This window comes from Solea senegalensis, linkage group LG9 (genome assembly GCF_019176455.1).
Source record: "Solea senegalensis isolate Sse05_10M linkage group LG9, IFAPA_SoseM_1, whole genome shotgun sequence".
In the NCBI taxonomy this organism is placed as follows: Eukaryota; Metazoa; Chordata; class Actinopteri; order Pleuronectiformes; family Soleidae; genus Solea; species Solea senegalensis.
The window spans coordinates 6,390,904-6,412,159 of NC_058029.1; the positions used below are offsets into that span (position 1 = coordinate 6,390,904).

Sequence of the window (21,256 nt, forward strand, 5' to 3'; positions counted from 1 at the left end):
TTTTCGTTGGTGCTGTTGTAGTTTTCTCCAATTAGCAGTGTGAACACAAACACATTTTAAGATGATATGCAATTAGCAGTGTGAACACAAAGGTGACCTATCATCACATTTTAAGATGATATGCTGAATTTAGAGACAACTACTTCATCATTTTCTTATACTTTTTGGGTCTCTTTTAATCCTGGTAGAACGTTTAAGTTGATCCAGACGGATCATTCTCCACCGCTCACGCCGTCCTACTTCTTTCACATCCATTTCCCACTGCAGGCATTGTTATCGTAAATTTCAGTTTATGGTGTCGGTGGATGTGTTGGTGCAATTTGTCAGTGTTCTAAGGTGAATGTGTGCGCGGGGATTAGCGCGATATCAGTGAAGCTCTCCCAGCCTGTCAGGCTTTAGGACGGCGCTGGGACAAAGAGACTGATTTCAATTTAAATGCAGCAGCTGAGAGGAAACATCTCTCACAGTGGGGTGACTTCCACCCCATCCACACACACACACGCACGCACACACACACACACACACTCTCTCTCTCTCTACATATCTCCTGCATGTTTAGGATGCATGAAGTCTTCGCAGAGACAACGCGAGGATGTCGTATGAAAAAGCTGCAGGTCACTATTTGAGACGCTCATGTGTGCGGTGTGGCTCTGCACCTGTCAGTAATTACAGATATAATCTGGCCCTCAGCGCTGTGGCCCCACAGTGGCCCTCACAATCCCCGAGTCCATCATTAGCTCGGCCATTGTCACCGCGGCTGGCCTCTGCACCTCTTATTACATGCAAATAGAGTCGCTTTATGTGAGCAGTGAATGAGAGCGCGGCCTCTAATGAATGGGACACCCTCCTCACCCACTTAAAGCCATTCCTCCATCTATTATTGCATTCTCTGCTTCAGTGCGGCGAGAACAGATCTCATGGCCTCAGTGTTGGTGGTGGGACGCAGATAAGTGGCGGGTAGAGAGCGGTCGACATCAACAGATAATGAATAAATCCGATCCATACAGCATGTATACATGTATGTTTCTTAACATTTCTAATGAAGTGATTGTTGTTGTATTTTCACTCTGTACTCCTGTACTATTCTTAGATATTTCTTTTTGTCTCCAACGAGAATAACTTAGTCTTAGTGACTACAAAGGAACCAGCAGTAGAGTCACAATGACTGTTTGATTCTTAATCGATTACTAAATTAATGGTCAACTATTTTGATAATTGGTTTCTCGGATTTTTCCACTTCTTAAATGTGAATATTTTATGGTTTCGTAGCTCCATAGAACAAAGAAATCATTCAAACAGATTCATTTTTGTTTGTGGACTAAACAAGGCGTTCATTTTCGAGATTTGGGAAACACAGATCGACATTTTCTGACAAGTACTCGATTAATCCAGAAACACAGAGTATTTCGGCAACTTTTTTTCCCCATTACTATGTTTAAACGTACAATATATACAGATATTACAGAGGCTATAAGAATGTGTAACAGAGTGTCTTATATCGTTTTTTTTCAGCACAACTTTCACCACTTTTTTCACATTATCACTAAATAAACACCCCCTGAACAAAAACTACTAAAAATGTTTAGAATAGGATTGAATTTGTGAAATTTGTTTCACTTGACTGGTTTTTAAGAACAAAAAGAAAAGAAAAAAATGTCTAAGTTTGTGATTTCTGCAATAGAAATACAATATATACTGAATCATGACTTTGACTCAACAAAAGAAAAATAAATTTTTTCAAAGCCTGAATATGTGACCTATAAACACACGCCCGCAGGATGTCCACATAAGGAGTTGTATTTTATTACCACGGCAAAATACCAGATGGATAGATCCGTGCTGAGTGAGCACTAAAGGGTTAATCCATTCTAAAAAATAATCTTTAATTGCAGCTCTAACCAACAGGCGATGTGTCCCTCTAGTATAATGCTGTGGTAGCGTTTAAGCATTTTGCTATTGAAGTGGGGAAAATAAAACATGAAAGTAATAAATACATAAATAGATGTCTGATATAGAGAATAAAGCATTGTTTTTTACATATATACATATATGTATATATATATATACTGTATATATATATGCATGTAAAAGTATATATAATATAGGAAGTCACAGTGACGCAGGTGAACATGGTAAAAATGTGAACCAGTTAATTGTACTTTCACCTCAGGTCCACGTCTCGTCTGTTCTGTGTGAGCGCACAGAGCTGCGGATGCCGCGAGACACTGTTTGTGTTGCTTGGTGCATGGTAATGAACACATACCTGTCAGGCAGCCATGTGCAGGAGGATTCTGCCTCAGGTCAGTGTTTGCTGCCAGAGGAACCTTTTCCGTGACTGTTCCTTCGCGCGCACACCTGTATGCTGTCCCCGCTCTCTGTCTGCAGCTTGACATTTGGTACGGTGAAGATAGAAGACACTGGGGAGAAGACACAGGTGGAATCAGAATAATGTTTGCTTGAGAGTCTCTACAGTGAGTTTGTTAAACACACGGACTTGATATTTGAAAGTTGAGGGGCAAATATGAGTTGCAGAGGAAACAACACAAAGAAACTCAAATCAATACATTCAATCATGTAGCGATACATCACAATATCTGTGTTAAAAGTGCATGATTTTTCTTTATTCACAACATAGAGAGAAGTGCATAAAGTCTATGTATTGAACGTGGACGCGGCGTCTCTTAACGTAGCATTCTCTGCCGTTATCCTGCCGTAAACTCCCTCTTCCTCTGCCCAAGTTTCCATCATTAATTTGAGGAGCACCACCACGAGGAGAAACGAAGAATCGACACCCAGTGCTTTCATTTGTTAATTAAAATATCGATATCTTGTACCACCCCTATGTGTCCATAAGTAAATACTATGTGTCCATACACTGCTACACTGTAAAAAACTGGTTCTTTTCAGTGAGAAGTTCTAAGGTTTTGGTTAGAAGCTGGCTCTCTCCTCTGTAGTTGTTTGCCGAGTTTGAAAAAAAATACGACTAAAGTGAAGAAAGATTGGTGAAAGGAAAGAACAAGGATTACTTTTATGATTTAGTGTTAAGAGAGCTTTGTTCTTTCACAGCTGATCGTCTAGTTGTGGCCAATAAAACAAAAAACAAACAACACATTTCAAAAGTCTCACTTTGTGCAACGTCCAGTTTTCAAACTAAAACGGAGCCAGCAGCGATTTATTTTAAACTTCTTTGTTTTTGTGATTCTTGAATGCCAGCGCATCCAGAGCTTTAGACCGTATATAAAAACATTGACTTCTTCCAGTAAGAAGTAAGAATGTACTCGATGTCCACCAGGGGCGAAACTCTGCTGGTTGCAAAAAGAAATCTGTTTGAATGGAAGTCTGACGGGAGAAAATGACCCTATACTTCTCACTTGAGGTCTTAGAAGACAAAGCATAGCATATGCGAGAGGACGCCAGACATACAGTACATAGATCTCACAGAGTCCAGAAAGTGGCTCTCCACTGCCAGACAACCAAGCCCACTCTCACTGAAATCAAATTAAAAATGTCACAATCCAATCCACGCAGCCGCAGCAACCTCTGGGGCTCTATTGTCTCAGTAATTCTGTCATTGTTCCCCCTAATCTGTCTGCGTATTGTCTGGATAAATCCATAACACAAATGACAATAGACTGCACAGCGGGCCAGAGAAAACACCGGTCATTTCTGCACAGACAAAAATGGAAGTTGAACTAGAAAGGTTCGTCACTTTCTCAAGCATCAGTGGCCAGTTACTGACGTTTGATATTGTGTCGTCAGTATTATCTCTAGAGTATTGGTAATCATAGTAAACGTGGGAGTTTTAAAGTGATAGTTCAGGTCTTTTTGGAGTGTTGTTATAAGCTGTATGTGATACTATTATAACAACACATTTTCTTCAGGTTTCGTCCCACAGTCATGACACAAACGTGCACATTTGGGGATTAGGTCAATTTGTCCGTAGGTGTGACGGATAAAGCAGGGTTTGACACATTATGTTACCGTTAGACAGTCTTTACTGACTGATAGTGAAGTTTTTTTTGTCACTCTGTACACTGCTCACTCTCCTGTGCCAAGGTCAATAGAGAAAATCTGTGAATTTACTTGACGGCTTACAGGAGTTGTTGATCCACTCTCTGCGCCCGTCCCGGAATTTGAACCAAAACACGAGCCCAATTCCTTTTCCTGTTGGCCATTTTTGTGGCAAAAACCCACTTCCTTCACTTCCAGATTAGAGTTGAGTCTGTGCTCTTTTTTCGTAGAGTACATCGTGTATATAAATCATTTGCCCCCGGGACACTAACGGGACTTTTTTTCTGAAATAAAGAACTTCATCTTATGACTGCGGTGTTTGGACAGTTCTATTTAGGAGGCACAAACTTACAAAAGAGAAACTACTGTGTCTCTGTGAGCTAAAATGAAAAAAAAGCTCAATTTTCTCAATGGATTTCGGTGTGGGATTGAAAAATAGTATACGTACACTTGAGCTTTGTGTAGATTTAATTGACTTTAACTACAAGGCAGTGCATGCGTGCAGAATCTTCTCTGGTGACGGAGCCTGATTGCTATGCTGCGGCTGTAGCCAAATACAACTGGAGTAATTAGCCAGTGCTTTATCTCACACTCACATCTCATTTTTGCATAATTCTGACACATCCTTCCTACGCTCAAGTGCAAGCGGCAAATCCACACTTGTCTTCCACACACACACACACACAGAGGATACTTGTGTTTATCCAGCCTTGTCCTCATTTTATGAAACTTTTTTTATTTTTTTATTTAATTCCCTACCATTCTTCCCCCAGCGATGCTGCTGCTTTACCCGTCTCACATGTGCACGCAATAGGAAGAGAGTCACAGAGCGAGAGAGTTAGAGGGATAAAAAGAGAGAGAGAGGGGGGAGAGAAGGAGAGTGAGAGAGCATGAGGAGAATCAGAATGAACCATCTCTCCCTCTCTCTCAGTGACCGCTGCTTTCAGACATGACAACCTGCTGGGTGCTGATAACAGGATTAATAACGCTGAAAAATCTTCATCAGGGGGAATTAAGAGATGAAATTCTCCCATTAACATTATACCACCATGTCAGAGGCAGCACACTCAGGTCTGCTGAGCAGGGCTTTACACTGCGCTAATAAATACAGGCTTAATGGATGAGTTATGTGTGTACATGTGTGCCTATATCAAAACAATATGGACATCGGAGAGGCTTTCATGTCATAACCGGATTCTGAATTGTTTCTTTTAAAGAGAGAGACAGAGAGAGAGGGGGGGGGGGATATAAATGTTTTCAGAAAATTCTAAATTAACCCTTTACCAGGCAAAGAACTATATTTTGTAACTTCATAACATCCAAAAGCATGCGTTACCAGCTCTGGCATTGTAAAATTTGACCAATCAGCAAAGGCCTGTGACGTTGTAGGATCAGGAAAACGTCTAAAGCACGTTCTATAATGTTCTAAAGTAATGTTACTTTCACTTTATTTCTGTTTTTCTTGTTTATTCTTATATGAAAATACTCTTCTTTTTTTTTTTAACCACAGGCGGACAAGGAGCCATATACCTTCATGGACTAACATTTAACAAATAATAAAAAAAAAAGGTCCTGTTATATCCTCAAATAACACTTTCGGGTTGAAATGTAAATGGTTAAAAGTATGTATTTCAGTTTGTGGGAGATACGAAGCAAACGGACAATAAAAGTTGAAATGAGGTACAAAAAATAGCTGTTTTATCATTATTAAAACATTCCTAATGCAGTTATAGTACTGTAATGCAGATTCAACTGTATTTTAATATGTATTATCGGGTAAATGTTTTATTTGATTTTCCATCCGTCTCAACTCTCAATGGGGCAGCGTTCTGCATTTGCAAAGCTTCCTTCTTGAGCAGTTGCTTAAATGTACTTGCACTTCCATGTGGTAAAGGTTGAGCAAAGCAAAGCAACACAAAGCTAAACTTCTTCCAAACTCCAGCGCAGATAATAACAAATCAAAGGACATTTACCCATCAGACTGTTTCGCCGACTTCCTGAAAACTGGCTTCAGCACCTGGCGTTAGCAGGATGTGTGCGTGTGAGTGTTTTGTTAGGGTTTGATTTTAAAGTTTGATCAGTCAATCAAACTTTTATTTACACAGCACTTTTCATATCACAATCACACAATTAAACAAAGCTCACCTGTAGACCATGATTAATACTGAAGCTGTGGAGAGCTATCATGTACTGTTTTTCTTTCTTTTTTCTTTTCTTTCTATTTTTTTTTTTAAAAAAGTCTGACTTTATATTGAAAGAATGCCTCAGTGTGTTGTTGCTCTGGGCAAACAACAACTCAGGAAGATAGAAAATCAAACTGAGCATGTTGTGGCGGCGAGGCTGACTGTCCCACCGGCATGCACATAATAAGACAGGCTTTCTCTGCACGAACAAAAACAATCCAACCCCAGGTCACTCACTGCTGCCTGCCTTCTTTACTGAGAGAGACAGAGACAGGGAGACAGAGAGGAGGAGGAGGAGGAGGAGGAGGGAAGATCCAGTTGAGCCAAGGGAGCTCAAGAAAAAGGGAGAAGAAAGAAGAAAGACAAAGGAGAGAGGGGGAGTCAAGGCAGGGAAATTAGTGAAAGAAAGAGGGAGAGAGACAAAGAGAAAATAGAATTACTGCCTAGTGGCTTTAGGCCGCCGCAAAATGTCTGTCGAGACTCAGCTAAAATAAGCAGCGAAGACTAAGAGGGAATTTATTGTGTCCAAAATGGGTCATAATAAAACGAGTGAAAATCCACTGAAATAAGGTTTGATATCTGTTTGATCTAAAAGAGAGACAAAGTAACGTTTATTGATTCATTGGACGTCTTTAAAGTTGCAACAGTCGCGGATCATGAAAGTGAGCTGTCAAATCTGATCTGTGAAGAATCCAAATGAAATAGGTTTGGAACTGTCGTTATGGTGAATGTCAATCACTTTTGTGCAGAGCCCGAACCCTGCAGTGAACCTTTGACCCCTGACAGCTCATTCACTCTGAAGACTGAGTGAATGTTTGTACCGTATGTAATGAAATACCTTCCACACATTCACTTAAAAAACAAAAATGGATCCTCAAAATGAGAGGTCACAGTGACCTTGACCTTTAACCTAAGAAAAAATAAGAGGCAGTCACGTTGCATAATTACCAGGGCAATAACAAGGTTGTTTTTTTTTCTCTTTTTCTTTACTTATTGCACTGAAACAGTTTTTCCAGCTCAGACAGACAGGTGACGTTAGAGTGTGTCGCTGTTGTTACGTACTGTCCTGCAGCTCCCAGAGCCGCGGAGGAAGGTTGCTGAAGTACTCGTGGTTCAGCGCTGCCTGGGCTGACAGGCGATTCTTTGGGAAGCACTGGAGGAATCTGGAGGCCAGCTCTTCAGCGTGGTCCACGTAACCCAACCTGACACACAGGGGGAACACAACGTTAGATGAGAGAAACAGAGATATACGAACTGTTTAACTGTACATATGATATATGATTAGACTGTGCTGCACTGTACATTCTAATAGTTTTATTACATATTCATATTCTTCATTCTTTACTTATTTCTATAGCTGTGGTTTATGTTCTTCCCAAAAATCAACCAATCATTAATCTGGTGTCAAACTCATGGCACCAACAACAATTCAATCAATTCATTGTTTAAGTGTGTTTATTTTATCAACTCAACACTATCAGTGGATATTTTACAGTTTCATAGAAAGTATAACAAAGAAACCGGGAAAAAAAGAACATCATTGGTTTGTGGACAAACTGGATTAAAAGATATTTGGAAACAACGTCTTTCCATTTTATTTAGACATGAACCAAACAATTAGACAATGAGTTACTTGATCAGGAAAATAACTGAGACGAATCAATCGCGGAATAATGACTCATCAATTTGGTTTTATTTTGTATTTCATGACTTTATGATTTTATATGCCTGCTATCATGCTGCTGTAACACAAGAATATCTCAGTTTTAAACAGTTTTTCAATCCATCCATTCATCCACTCATCCATTTGACCAATTGCTTCCATTGCATATACATTTAAAAACAGTTATAACTTCTCGTTCATCCTTTGAGAAACAGCTCATTTTCCTCCGGGTCAAAGAGCTGCTGACAACAGAAAACAAGCTCTTCAATTATGCGCCAGGTTTGCTGATTCAAGAGGAAAGACACAATTTTTACACACACATATGCAAAGAAGCGCACACACATACAAACTTGTTTTTATCGCTTAGTGAGGACCCTAACCTTAACCATCGCAACTAAGCACCTAACCCTAAAACCAGTTTTAAACCTGAAAAAGCCCTTTAAAGTTGTGAGGCCCAGACAAAATGTCCCCAAAAAGATGGGTTTTACAATTTTTGGGACCTCACAAAGATATAAATACAAACACACACACACACATACATACACTTGCATCACATATGGTGTCCCGGCCACTGCGAGAAACACAAAGTGTTCATCAAAGCAGGAGCCCAGATACATGCAAGTTGTGTTTGAACATATGTGAGTGCATGTCTGAGAGTTTGCACTGGGAGTCACTGAACTCCTGAACCAGCGCTACCTAGCAGCGCTGTGGGGGGAAAATAAAAAAGACTGGAGAAAAAAGAGGAGCAACAAATTCAGTCAGTAATTAGGCATCCAGTGCATTAAATAAACATGATGTTATTCAGCGCCGCTCACTGGCCTGCTGCGCGCAGCACTCACAGCGCTTCTCATGTTCTGTCGACGTCTCATGGTTGGCTCCCTAGTCAAGCACTCTGACAGACGCTCCCATGGCTCTCGATGGGGATCTCAACTCGACTTATCGGCAAAGAGACAGAGGGAGGATAAATCTCAGCTCAGCTCATCAACACCACTCAGGAACGAGGCAGGGATAAAGTTAATGAAGTCCATCAGGGCCTCTTCTCTGCTCGTTCTCAAGCTGCTGGAACATTCCGTGCAACTCGGCTGCAAAAAAATCTAAAGGCAAACTAGTCTGTGTGAAAGTATGCTGTTGGAAAATGGACCACCCTTTGAGTTGGTTCAGTCCAAGCCATTGCTGGCCTTAAGTCTTCTCCTGAGCTGTGACATTTTACCCATATTAATGGTATTTTTAAATGTTTTTGTTGTCCCTTGAGGAGACGTCAAAGCTCAACAGAACATTCTTTGGTGTCACGAACACCTCACAGCAGCAGCAGCAGCATCCCTCTTCCTCTTTGCCATGTTTATGTCAGATCGCTCTGTTCTCCTATTGGTCAACGTCCAGGAGTATGTCATAGGAGATTAGGCAGGAAAATAGAATTAATTCTAACATGCTAGACTTCTCGTCGGGGTTTTGCAGCACGTCCCAGAAGCCAAATCTATGTTCTTCAGTTATGTTACACTCCACGTCCATTCACCGTTCCCGACACAACCAAATCAACCAAAAAAAAAGATCACTTCCCGTCTGGTCTGTAAGCTTAACCCTTTAAAACCTGAGCCTCAAAATGTCCGTCTGGACAACTTACTGCATGTTAAAACGGTGCATTAACAAGATAAACTAAAAGTTTTATTTAGAAAAACCCGGTGTTGCATGTTAAACTTAAAAAATAATAACATTTGTTTGAGTTTTTGTCTCAGTGTCCAAAAAATGGAAACAATGTACAGGTTTTTCCAACTCTCTCCTCTCTGGTGACAAAGACGCTGATTTGCCGGCTTCCTGCAACAGCACGAGTTGAAATTACCGTAATAACCACATGCTGGCTTTGACTTGCAAATTCTCAGCTTTCAGGAATTAATAGCACAAACCGTCACATAACTGGTTTAATACAAACGTGCCGTGTGTGATATGCTCAGCTTTTAACCCTCAAAGTGTTAAAAGCTACTGAAACATAAGAACAAAGACATGAGACAGGCCAACAGAGGGTGGTTGTTAAGTAAAGACCTGAAGCGTCCAGGCGATAAGACAGAATTCACTTTTCGGTCATGCTGCAGAAGATCGCGAGATGAACCATACTCGACTCGACTCGACTCGAGTTAAAGAGGACCAGAGAAACAAGCGTGAAATATAGAATGTAACTTTTCAATCAAAGCAGATACAGATAAACAGATATCAAAGGGTTTTTCATCTTTCTGTCAAAAAACACCAACCAGACAAAGTGTTGTAGTTGTCGCCATTAATAAACCTCAGGGCTGAGTGGTAAACCATGTCTAAGGGCCTGAGTGTGGAGGCATGTCTGTAAATTACATCACTGTAAACCAAACAAAAAAAAAACTTTGTCTTGTGTTTTTTTATGGCTTCACAACAGGTTTCCTAGTGTGCTAGTTAAATATAACATTTGTCAATGAACGGGACGCCTACGTTCCGGGGTTGTGTTTTAGCGTCATTAGCTTAAGACAGTGTCATCAGCCTAAAGTGTTTGACCACTAATTTAACAAGATAAAATATCATTAATAAAAGTGACAAATTGGCCCCGAAGGCATACAAAAACTGCACGTTAAATAAAGTTCAAATTACTGTGGCTGTAGGCTCCCTCAGCCGCCCTGGTCTAACCTGTTTAGTATCTTCCAAACAATACAAAGTAAGACAACAGCCCTACCCTGGGGTTGGCCTGCTCCACTTTGCTTCTGTCCTGGTTTTTGTATAGTTATGTATTTTGGTTCTTCATTAGGACGACTGTTAATTTTATATTGTTAAGAGGAGAAAAATAAGCATTGCTTCATTTTCCGCTCCTGAGCTGGACCATGACATAGTTAAAGCAATCTAATCATTTAACATGACTCACAAACAATGTGGTACATGTTGGCTGGCTGCCCATACACTTCAGGATGGATTTTAAAATGATTTTATTTGTTTTTAAATCCCTGAATGGCCTAGCCGCGCCCTACCTCTCTGAGCTTCTACACCCATATTCACCCGCTCGCTCGCCCTCTCTCAGGTCAGCTGATCAGCTGCTCCTGAGTGTGGCTTAAACCAAGCGGAAGCTCAGCTCAGGGATCGTGCCTTCGCTGACGCAGTTCCAAAACTTTGGAATGATCTGCCTCTGCACATAAGACAGGCCTCGTCCTTGTCTGTTTTTTAAATCCCTCCATAAAACCCACCTTTTCTCAGTGGCCTTTGACACGTCATGAGACGTTGATTTTTATTTATTTTAATTTGAATTGATCATATTGTTTTTTTTATTGTATGGCTTCTATTTCTTTTTGTGTTTTTTATTTTATTTTATGCTGTTTTATGTCATTTTGAACCTTTTACTACTGGTCCAATGTGGTTTGTTTAAAGTACTTAACAAAGAAAGTTGGATTGGATTGGGTGTTGGCCTAAAGACAGCACTACAGGCCACAACAACCCTGTAGGTGTAATAACATGGAGTCAGAACAGATAAACGTGCAGGTGTGAAATCACGTGGAGATAAGCCCGTTGGTCGCTGAAAGCTCGTAGGTACACATTCCTTGCCGCAACTGCGGTCAGCGAGCGAGCACAGATGAATAAGTGCACATCTGCAGTGACACGGATCGTATCTGCTCCATCTATCAAACGGCTACAGGTGGTGACACATTCACAGCAGTGAAAAGCATTCCATCGTCAGTGGTGCATGGTGATAGAACAAACAGGACCTGGGAGAGGTGAGGCCCAACAAGCTGCCTGTGCTGCCCCTGCCGCCCTCCCCACAGCAGAAAGTGACTGACATCTTTCTTTGATCAAAGTACACACACAAAAAGCTGTTTTTTTTAAGCCATGGAGCTTTATTTTCAAAATCAATGCTTTTGGTTTTGAAGTGCATTTAAGCGCGTGTCCAAATCCTCCTCTGCTTGTTTAAGGTTCGAAGAACGTTTACGCTCTTGATCAATCAAACAAACTCCTTACATACGCTTCATACTTTGCATCATCACAGTATGGTGTGAGTCAATTGTTAACCAAGCCCAAAGGTGTCCATACTCAAATCTTAACCACTGATCCATTTATAGACTGACTGACGTTAACAGTTAGGTGATTAATTCTTAATTATAGCATGTTTCACTTGTACTGGGGCACAGGCTGTAATTTATGACTTACCAGACACGTTTCCATTGGACGTGCCAGCTGATGTAAGCCAGGTTGTTTACTTGTTCAAACTCCTCATGGCCAAACCTCAAAATTCAAGATGGCCACTCTACACCACTATTTCTCACCACTTTCACCACTTTTCTGCATCCGGACATTAAACGCACTCTTCGTATTTCAGAGAGTGGGGAGAGTCAGGTTTCCAATACCTTGTTTGACATCAAATACAAGAACTTTTTAAGGACTACCCAGGACCAATTAGTTCCAATTCAAAGACCAAATGTGTTGACACAGCTTAAGAAAGGAGGGCAACTCGTAAGAGCCGCTTCGCCCATAGCGTCCACTTTTATCCATTTGCAGATCTTGCATGGTAACTTGCATTTGTTCTGCGTAGGCCTATCCGACCTACATCAAGCAATGCAGGGTGCATGAAACAGTAGGAGGCATCATAACAAACAAGGGCACATCGGCGGGGGGGAGATGTTTACCTAAATATCAACCTATTGTAACTTTTTTTTTCAAGCACTTTCAATGACCCATGTCGATTTAGGATAATATTCACAAATCTTCAAAGATTTTGTGGGAACCCTGGAGAGTGCACTGTAACATTAATTAAACTCTCCATTAAAAACATCATCATATACTGTCTATTTAAAGTTATTAACTATTAAATGAAGTTGGGAATGATGAGTTTTATAGTTTTTTTGTTGTTATGTAATATCTCTTGATCTTGAAGGTGCAGATCTTGCGGCAGGCAGTGTCATGGCGCCCGATGACCTCATGACCCCTCTGTTCATTATGTGCACCATATGATCATAGATAGCAACAGTACGCTACTTTACACTTTCACTGGTTTGACTGTTTTTATTCCCTCGTGCCATGTCAGGCTGCTGTCACATATCAAAACCTGGTCAAAGGTGATGTTCAGATCCACTGATCAAATAAGTCCAAGCAAAGGATGACATCAAAACTGTCAATCATCCGCCCCACTATTCCTGACCTGGGACGGTGTTTCATAGTCTCAAATTTAAAACAGATTATCTGGTAATAAATGGACATTAATGACAGTATTTGATAAATAGTAGAGGTACATGCTAATGGTAGCGGCAGTATCTTCATGTCAGAAAAGTAAAGGCTAGAGATTCATATAAATCACATGCGTGCTTGTATTTTAAATTTCCCTGTGGACATGACACGCACACACACACAGACACACACACATAGACACACACACACCTCTCACTGCTCTCCGTGCTCTCCTCTCCAGATGTATGCCTGAGGCAAAAAAGAAGCCCCAGACTGTGCCACCATATCCTTTTCCTACAATACACACACCACCTGGTGTCCCTCAGTTAGGTCTCACATGTGTGTACAGCAGGAAGTCTGTATGTTATTGGTACTGCATGTGTGTGTGTGTAGAGTGTGTGTAGAGTGTGCAGGGAATTTGACTTTTAAGACAATATAAATGGTAATGGTGTGTCAAAAACATCTTATGGAAAACCTGTTTAATAATAGATGCACATTACATATTCATATGCAATTATCAAGTTCATATCTATCCCACCCAGAGCTTCTCTCGGTCTGAATATTTTTGCAAATTTGCCTCCACAGCAATTTAAAGAACCATGAAATCACCCTTTTTAAAAACAAAACAAAACAAAAAAAACCTGAATCATTGTTTCCATATGGACTGCCTTTCTTTTGTCATTACTAATACAGCCTTGATATCATTTTCAGTGTATCCACATACGTCATTGGAATTAATGTATTGCACATTTTTCAATTATTTTATATGCGGAAAATAAATAAAACACAAACATTAGACACAATATTAACATAATGCATTCCCTAGCCCTTTACCTTAACCTAATTCTTACCCTAACCCTCAAAACCCCTTTAAAGTTGTGGAGCCCAGACAAAATGTCCCCACAAGGTCAAATGTCCCCACAAGGTCAAATGTCCCCACACACACACACGTATAGTGTATAGTCAGAACTTACTTATTCCACGCTTGCCTGAGCTTCTTAGCGCTGTACACTGTAAAGCGTTCTGTAAAGAGAAGAAACATAACAATTAAATGTGACATATCCACCCTATAACACTTTAAATATCAACATATCAAATGATGTGGGGAAAAAAGACAGTAAATGCTGCAACAACATACATTACATGATATTTGCTTTGACCGTGATGTCATAATCACATGATCAGGGTCTATTGTTTTAGTGTGGTTAATTCCATTAGACAAGTAAAACAAAGATTGCATTTTTGTATATTACAGATGTGATACATACTTTCAGGTACACATTTTCAGTCGTCATACCAAATGATCATCCTCCTCTTCCTCACCCGTACTTCACACACTGGTGTAGTGAAATTAGATTAAGATGGATCGAGAGATAAGGTGACTCTATTACTATTTAACTGACTATAATTTCTTTGTTATTTGTTCATTTTCAACGCACTCAAAATTCCTCAGCTCCACTCCGATCACAAAGTATTTTCTGATTTTCCAATCAGAATTCATGTACCACAGTTTGAGTGCCATGGGTCTAGTGGAAAGGGAACTTGGCTTGTTTTGAGTTAAATGGACACATCCATAAGGTATTCTGGATAAATGGGATGGTTGTGTCAGAGATTACAAACAGTTTTTTGGCACAACCACTTTAAATTGTCAGATTTTTCAGGTGTTTTTTGTTTGTTTTTTCGTTGTGAGTCACTTTCTCCCCCATATTGACACAGCTATGTTTGTTACGCCACACTGTTCTCTTCATCTCGTCCAAAGCTGCCATGTGGACACACCGTCAAGCTGAGCTGCCAACTGACAGGCTTCCATACCCAGCTAGCCAGCCACCCAGCGAGTTAGCCCACCCTTTCTCACTGCCAGCCTAATCCTGCAAGCCAGCCACCCAACTGTCTGTCAGGGTCAGCGTCCAGCCTGCCAGCTCCCCAACAGTGGCTCCAGTCAGACTGGGCAGTGCCAGAGTCGGCCTGACCTGACCACACGTCCCACAGAGGTGAAGACTGCCAGCCTGAATTCTCACATACTATTTAGATTTGAGTTATGGCATTACTACAATATATACATGTATATTATATTACATTATATTACTGTATATTATATTATATTACTGTATATTATATTATATTACATTATATTATATGTAATAGGCTCATATACCTACAATGATAAGAAGTATAGATATTGTGTGCATGTGCTGCATGTATGTATATATATATATATATATATGTATATGTATACACTGTATATATACACAGTATATGTATGGATTAGAGCTGCAACTAACCATTATTTTCATAACTGATGAATCTGTGGATTATTTTCTCGCGTAATCCAGTACTTGTTTGGGCCATAAAATGTCAGAAAATGTTGATCAGTGTCCACAAACCAAAATGATTCAGTCAACTGGAGCAATAGAATCAGTAAATACTCACATTTAAGAGGCTGTAAAGCCAGAAAGCATGTTTTAATTATAAAAAAACACAACTCTAAAACCGCATTATTGATTATCTAAATCAGGGGAGTCAAACGTATGGCCTATGGGCCAGAACTGGCCCACCAGTGGGTCCAATCCGCCCCCAGGATGAATTTGTAAAAAAATCACATTATGATTAGAATCTAATCATAAATTACAGATACATGTAAATGGCTTAGACATGATATTATTGAAATTTCACTTGTTTTTCTCAAGACATTTCAGGTTGTCCATATTATGTTTTGTGATAGGATACTTCATTTAATGTAAAATAAAGGGAAACATTTTGAGTGCTTGTTGTTAAAATAGGTTGTAATAGGTTAACATGCTGTTATTTGACTGGTCCGACCCACTTGGGATTAAATTGTGGTGTATGTGGCCCCTGAACTTAGTAATTATTGCAGTCCTGGTATGGGTGATACATGTAATGTATTGTATTTTAACATGTGTAGTTATAAACTGTCTGTTTGAGTTGAAAGATTTAACTGGATGTGGTCGTTTAAAGCTGCTGTCAGTGATTGGCTAACTTCCTTCCCATAGCTGCCGTGAGAGACAATTTTTAAAAGCCCTGAGGAACTGTAGATCAGTGATAGCTGTCAGAATATAAAACTATTATACGACATATATTGAATTTTCACCCTCTATGCTAATATTAGTTTTGATATCCCTCTGCCCTCTGTTCAAGTTACAAAAACCCAGACCATAAAAACGTCAGTGGTCATCCTGGGGAACTCGCCCATCGCTCATTACAGTAATTACATTTACAGATCAAATTTGTCCAGTGTAAAATGAGTAGGGCATTAAGCTGGAGACAGGGCTAAAGACTAGAAGTGAGTAAGTATCTGCAAAACCCTTTTCACGACCGCAGAGAAATGTAGAGCAGCCTCCACTGTGAGGTCGAGTCTGGGATCCAAACCTAAATGAGACCTTGCAGAGAGAAAAAAAAAAAGGATGATGGAAAGTGTTGTGCACGTGGAAGTAAAGTTAAATGTGATGAATCATAAGCGGTGGAGTGATACAAAAACTGGGATTTGGAAAAGAAGAATGTCAGTTCAGAGGAGGACTGAGCTGCTCTGTGATCACAGAACGCTTCCAAACTGTTTCTCTACTGCCACCTGCTGCTCACCACTGCACATGAACGGCTCAAATGTAATGTCGTTGTCATACTAAGTATTGACAGAGCTGTTGTCACAACAACAACAATTATAACTTAATGTTTTTGAACTTTAGCAACAGATTTATTTAATTCATAAACGTGCCGACATGTGAACAAGTGGAAAACAGACCCCCTTTTTTTTTCCTCCTCCTGTGCTCACTGTCTGCAGTTTCAGTAGCAATAAATAAAGACTAAAGTTTAAAGTACACATTTTAGCCACATGTGCTGAGAAATAAACACAACCACATGTTGCGGTTGTGTTTTATTTCAGACTACATCTAAACCTTTATTTTAAAAATGACTATCCCCTTTATGTTAAGAACAAACAAACAACAAAAGTGGATTTAGTTTAAAGTCGTCTGCAGCCGTATTTTTGCCTGGTTCGAAGGTCAGCTGTCGCCATGTTCAAAAAGATCATCATAATTCACAATCACATTAACATTTTGTGCCCAATCTTCACAGAATAAATGACAATAGAATCATATAAATCCAAGCAACTATAAATACATAAACTACGACCACACTATAATCATTCACAACGTATTGATTACATGATACGCTGTAATCACTGCGTACTCTGAGGCTTCATGCTGCTTTATGTAACATCAACATGTGGTTACATTTATCCATCTCTGGTAACATCTCTTTTTTTTAGTGCATGTTAACAATGCTGGCCTCCACTCTGGAAAATCACTTTTACTCCTTGGCTTTTAACCCAGCATGAAAATTCTGTGGTCTCTGTCTGTCTTTTAGTGTCTTTTATTTTTGGAGTTTTACTGTATTTCAGTCAAATCTATCTATGTCTCTATATAAATAAAGTGGAATGCAACCGGAACAGCACAGATCTGCAGACGTGTGTGTGAATGTGTAGTCTATTTCAGGTTATCAGGTATAAACACTGCCTTTTTGAGACTGGTAGTCTTCATGGAGATCAAAGATCGGTCCTCAAGAGCCAGAACCTCTGTTTAGAGTAAGGATTGAAATGGGAAATTTGGTTAGTTTAAGGTTATGGTAAGGTATTAACTGGTAATGGCTGTAGTTTCGGCTGCCAAAATGAACGGAAGTCAATGCAGTGACCTGGCAAAAATAGCTGTGCAAACCTATGTGTGTGTGTGTGTGTGTGTGTGTCAGACAGCTGCACAGCTGTTCAGCACAGTGTGCGAGAGGCTAACAAGAGCCAACTATCGCCAAGGCCACAGGACCACAGATTACATTAGTATGTGTTGTGTATGTGTGAGGGTCACACCATTTGGTCACTAATTGGCCACTGGAGATAACAGGCTGGCGTACGTAGCGCCGTGATGCCTCACTGGCCCTCACCATTACTCTGAAGCTCTTTACGGTCGCCCTCGCCTGTCCCCCTTTCTCCTCGCCTCCACTCCAGCTCTTCTGCCCTCCATCAGCTGCAACACTAATCTGCAGTCTCTATTCATGTTGCTTCTAAAAAGCCCTAATGAGCTCCCAGAGGGCACCACTGCCCTGGCAGAGCCGCCCCCCCGCTCCTGATGCCACAGCTGTACACAGACAAACCCATTGGTTAGATTTGAGGGTCAGGGTTATACCCACTGTATAATTGTTTGTGTAACTGGATGATCATAGGCTATGATGTACAAGGATTACGGTGGTAGCATGTAGCCTATATCTCAGGTGTTCACATTTTGATGGCATTTTATTACCAATGCACAGGATGTTGTATGTACCGTACGAACGTTGGTGAATCTTGTTTTGCCTTATTTTGTTTTTGTACCGTTGGGTTTTGTATTGGCCCACACGGTTGGTGAAGTGGTTAGCACTCTTGCTACTGCAGAAAGAAGACCCAGGTTTTGCAACCCGGTGGGAACAAGGACCTTTCTGCATGGAGTTTGCATGTTCTCCCCGTGTGTGCGTGGGTTCTCCGGCTTCCTCCCACAGTCCAAAAACATGCAATATGGGGATTAGATAGAGTGGACACTCTAAATTGACCGTGAGTGTGAGAGTGAATGGTTGTTTGTCTCTATATGTTGCCCTGTGATGGACTGGCGACCCCGCCTTTCGCCCTATGTCAGCTGAGATTGGCACAGCAGATGGATGGATAGATGGATGGGTTTTGTCTTTTAAAGGTCAACAGTCAACCTTTCAAGATGTCAGGAAACAAATATTACTGATCCACATATACAGTAAAGTAGGCTTTCCTGAAGACTGGGTCAGGACCCATAGATGGGTCACTGGAGATGTTTTTGTTTGGGTCAATTTTCTTCTGTGTACACTAGACAACCACCGGTCAAGCGTCCGGATCCTTTTGTCCATATAGTGTAGTTGTAACGATGGTTGCTAATAAACTAACATGTGGAAAAACACTTCATATGGAGGATTTGGTTCCTGAGAATCTAAGATCAAGTGTTTCTACTGCAACTTTCCCACATTTGTTTAACAAGAAAACCAGAAAGCAACAATGTCAAAAGGTTTGGACAATAGTTACCAATTAATAATTCATCGGCTCCGTTATAAAACTTACACCATAAATAAATCATTTCAAGCCACTGAGTTTAATGGTCACTGTTAAGCCGACACTGTTTACTGGTTATTTTGATTTGGAACTGAATAATTAATTCTGCTTCTAGCCCTTTCCTCGTGAAAATGTATGTAAGAAAGAAAACGTTTTCCCCCCCAAGATTACTTTGTTTGTGACAAATCACCGAGAAGGGCTTGATGACATTGGAGGCCTCACCTGGTTTGAAGTGAGGCAAGGAGTTAACACTGGGCCAGGTGTCTTCAGACGGTGTTCCAAGGACCTAAAAGAGACAGCAAGATATGGAGAAGAACTTGATTTACTTCTCATATAAACATAGCTTCAACTACAATTTAACACATGTTTTTTGTACTATAGAGCACAAAATAATGGGGTAATATCATATAGTTCAGTGTCCTTGTTTGACAAACATGAAGTTTTTCCAGCAGAAAACTCATCTCCTGATGCGGACTAGGTTTCATGGAAACGCTGGCCGAGCGCTTGTGGCACGTAGTTTGGGTTAATGATGACAAAACCCAGAGCAGCGGACATGCCTTCGACATGATCCATCACAGTGACGTAGCATAATAGTTTCCAGATTGCGCAGTCATCCCTGAGTTCCCTCTGCAGAACTCTCCTGCAGCAAAAAAGAGTTGTGCCGAGGATGTCTGATTAACGCCGCCCGTGGAAGGGTAATGCATACAAACACTTGGCGTGACACACTGTAGGTGTTGGAAGAGGCTCGGAGACAAAATGAGCATGAAAATGAAAGCGAATGTTTAGGGAACCACCGTTTATGTTTCCATAGCAGAGTATCCAGGCAGTTGGTCGCCCCCCTGATTATAATCTATTTTAGGTTAGCGTGTTTCCACAAGCATTAACCCTTGTGCCCGTGTCTAACAGCTGACAAAACAGTTTCATCGCTCCCATATAAACATCACATTATATCACTTATGTTCAACTACACACACACGGATGAAAACATGGAGGTGAATGAAGTGAATCCATTGTTGGAATGAATTAACTAGTAACTAAAGGAATGTAGCTGGATCAGATTGATTAATGACAGTGTGTCCGTCACCAATGTTTCTCATATTTGTTGTAATGACACACTAGCACCACTAGAGGGCATCATAGCATCACAAGGCCAACATAGAGCAACAAGACTGTGGAGGGCAGTTTTTTTTTTAAAGATGCAAACCATCTCTTTGGGGACATTCTGACTTGTGAGGACATTATGGATGGTTCACAAAACTTAAAATAGGTTTTTAATAGCTAAGAATTGGGATTAGGTTAAGGGTTAGGGTTAGGCACTTAGTGTCGAAAGTTAAGGTAAGGTATGGGGCAAGGGAAAGCATGTCTTTCATTATGTCTATGAGTGTCCCTATTAAGGGTACAAAAATGTGTGTGTGTTGTGTTCATCAATTTATTCCTGTTCTGAGACTACTGTAAATGAATGTGACAAAGTCAAGGGGAAAATGTTGTATAAGAGGAATTGAAACACAACAAAAGCCGTACAGTTTGTCAAATAAAATAGAATAAATGTAAATATTTCCACACACAGATAAATCAACCTTATTCGATGTGCAATGCAAAGTGTGTAAGTCACCTGCCATTTTAGCAATTTGTGTTTGAAATTTGATGTGTCTAAAGTATATTTTTGAATATGTTTAATGTTCTTTAGATTTGTCTATTTAACGTTGTTCATTTCCAGTTTTCAAGATTCAAGATTCAAGATTTCTTTATTGTCATACCAACACACATGATTTTCGTTCTGACATGAGGTCAGAACGAAAATCAGTCTCTCCAGAACCCGGTCGGCCCAGCAAATAAGAAGAATAATAAAGAAGAATAATAAAGAAGAACCAACAATTTAACTTAACAAAATATAATTTAAAAAAGTTTAAAAGTTTAAACCTCTGGAGGTAAGGTAGTGTGCACCAAGCTGCTCTTACTGAGCCCTAACGTTACTGCACATCAATGTATACAATTTTTTTCAAGCTACACGTTGACACCTACAGTATTACAACTATAACTTTTGATGCATTGTCCACCGGTCAGTGCTTTGACTTCATGAGGGCTGACTGCAGCCTCTGCACACTGCCCTTCTATGTGTGTGTC

The 21,256-nt window shown here is 40.3% G+C and overlaps 1 protein-coding gene across 2 annotated transcripts in view; it reads right to left on the bottom strand.

The window, feature by feature from the left end:
• Positions 1 to 21,256, bottom strand: part of cdk14 (cyclin-dependent kinase 14) — a 141,378-nt gene that overhangs the window by 30,742 nt on the left and 89,380 nt on the right. For both annotated transcript variants that reach the window (XM_044033115.1, XM_044033117.1), the window contains 4 exons: positions 19,355 to 19,418; positions 13,995 to 14,043; positions 7,257 to 7,396; positions 2,264 to 2,417 (listed from right to left, as the gene is read on the bottom strand). In XM_044033115.1, the coding sequence (XP_043889050.1) occupies positions 2,302 to 2,417; positions 7,257 to 7,396; positions 13,995 to 14,043; positions 19,355 to 19,418 (369 nt within the window). In that variant the 3' untranslated portion in view covers positions 2,264 to 2,301. The remainder of the gene's footprint in view (positions 1 to 2,263; positions 2,418 to 7,256; positions 7,397 to 13,994; positions 14,044 to 19,354; positions 19,419 to 21,256) is intronic.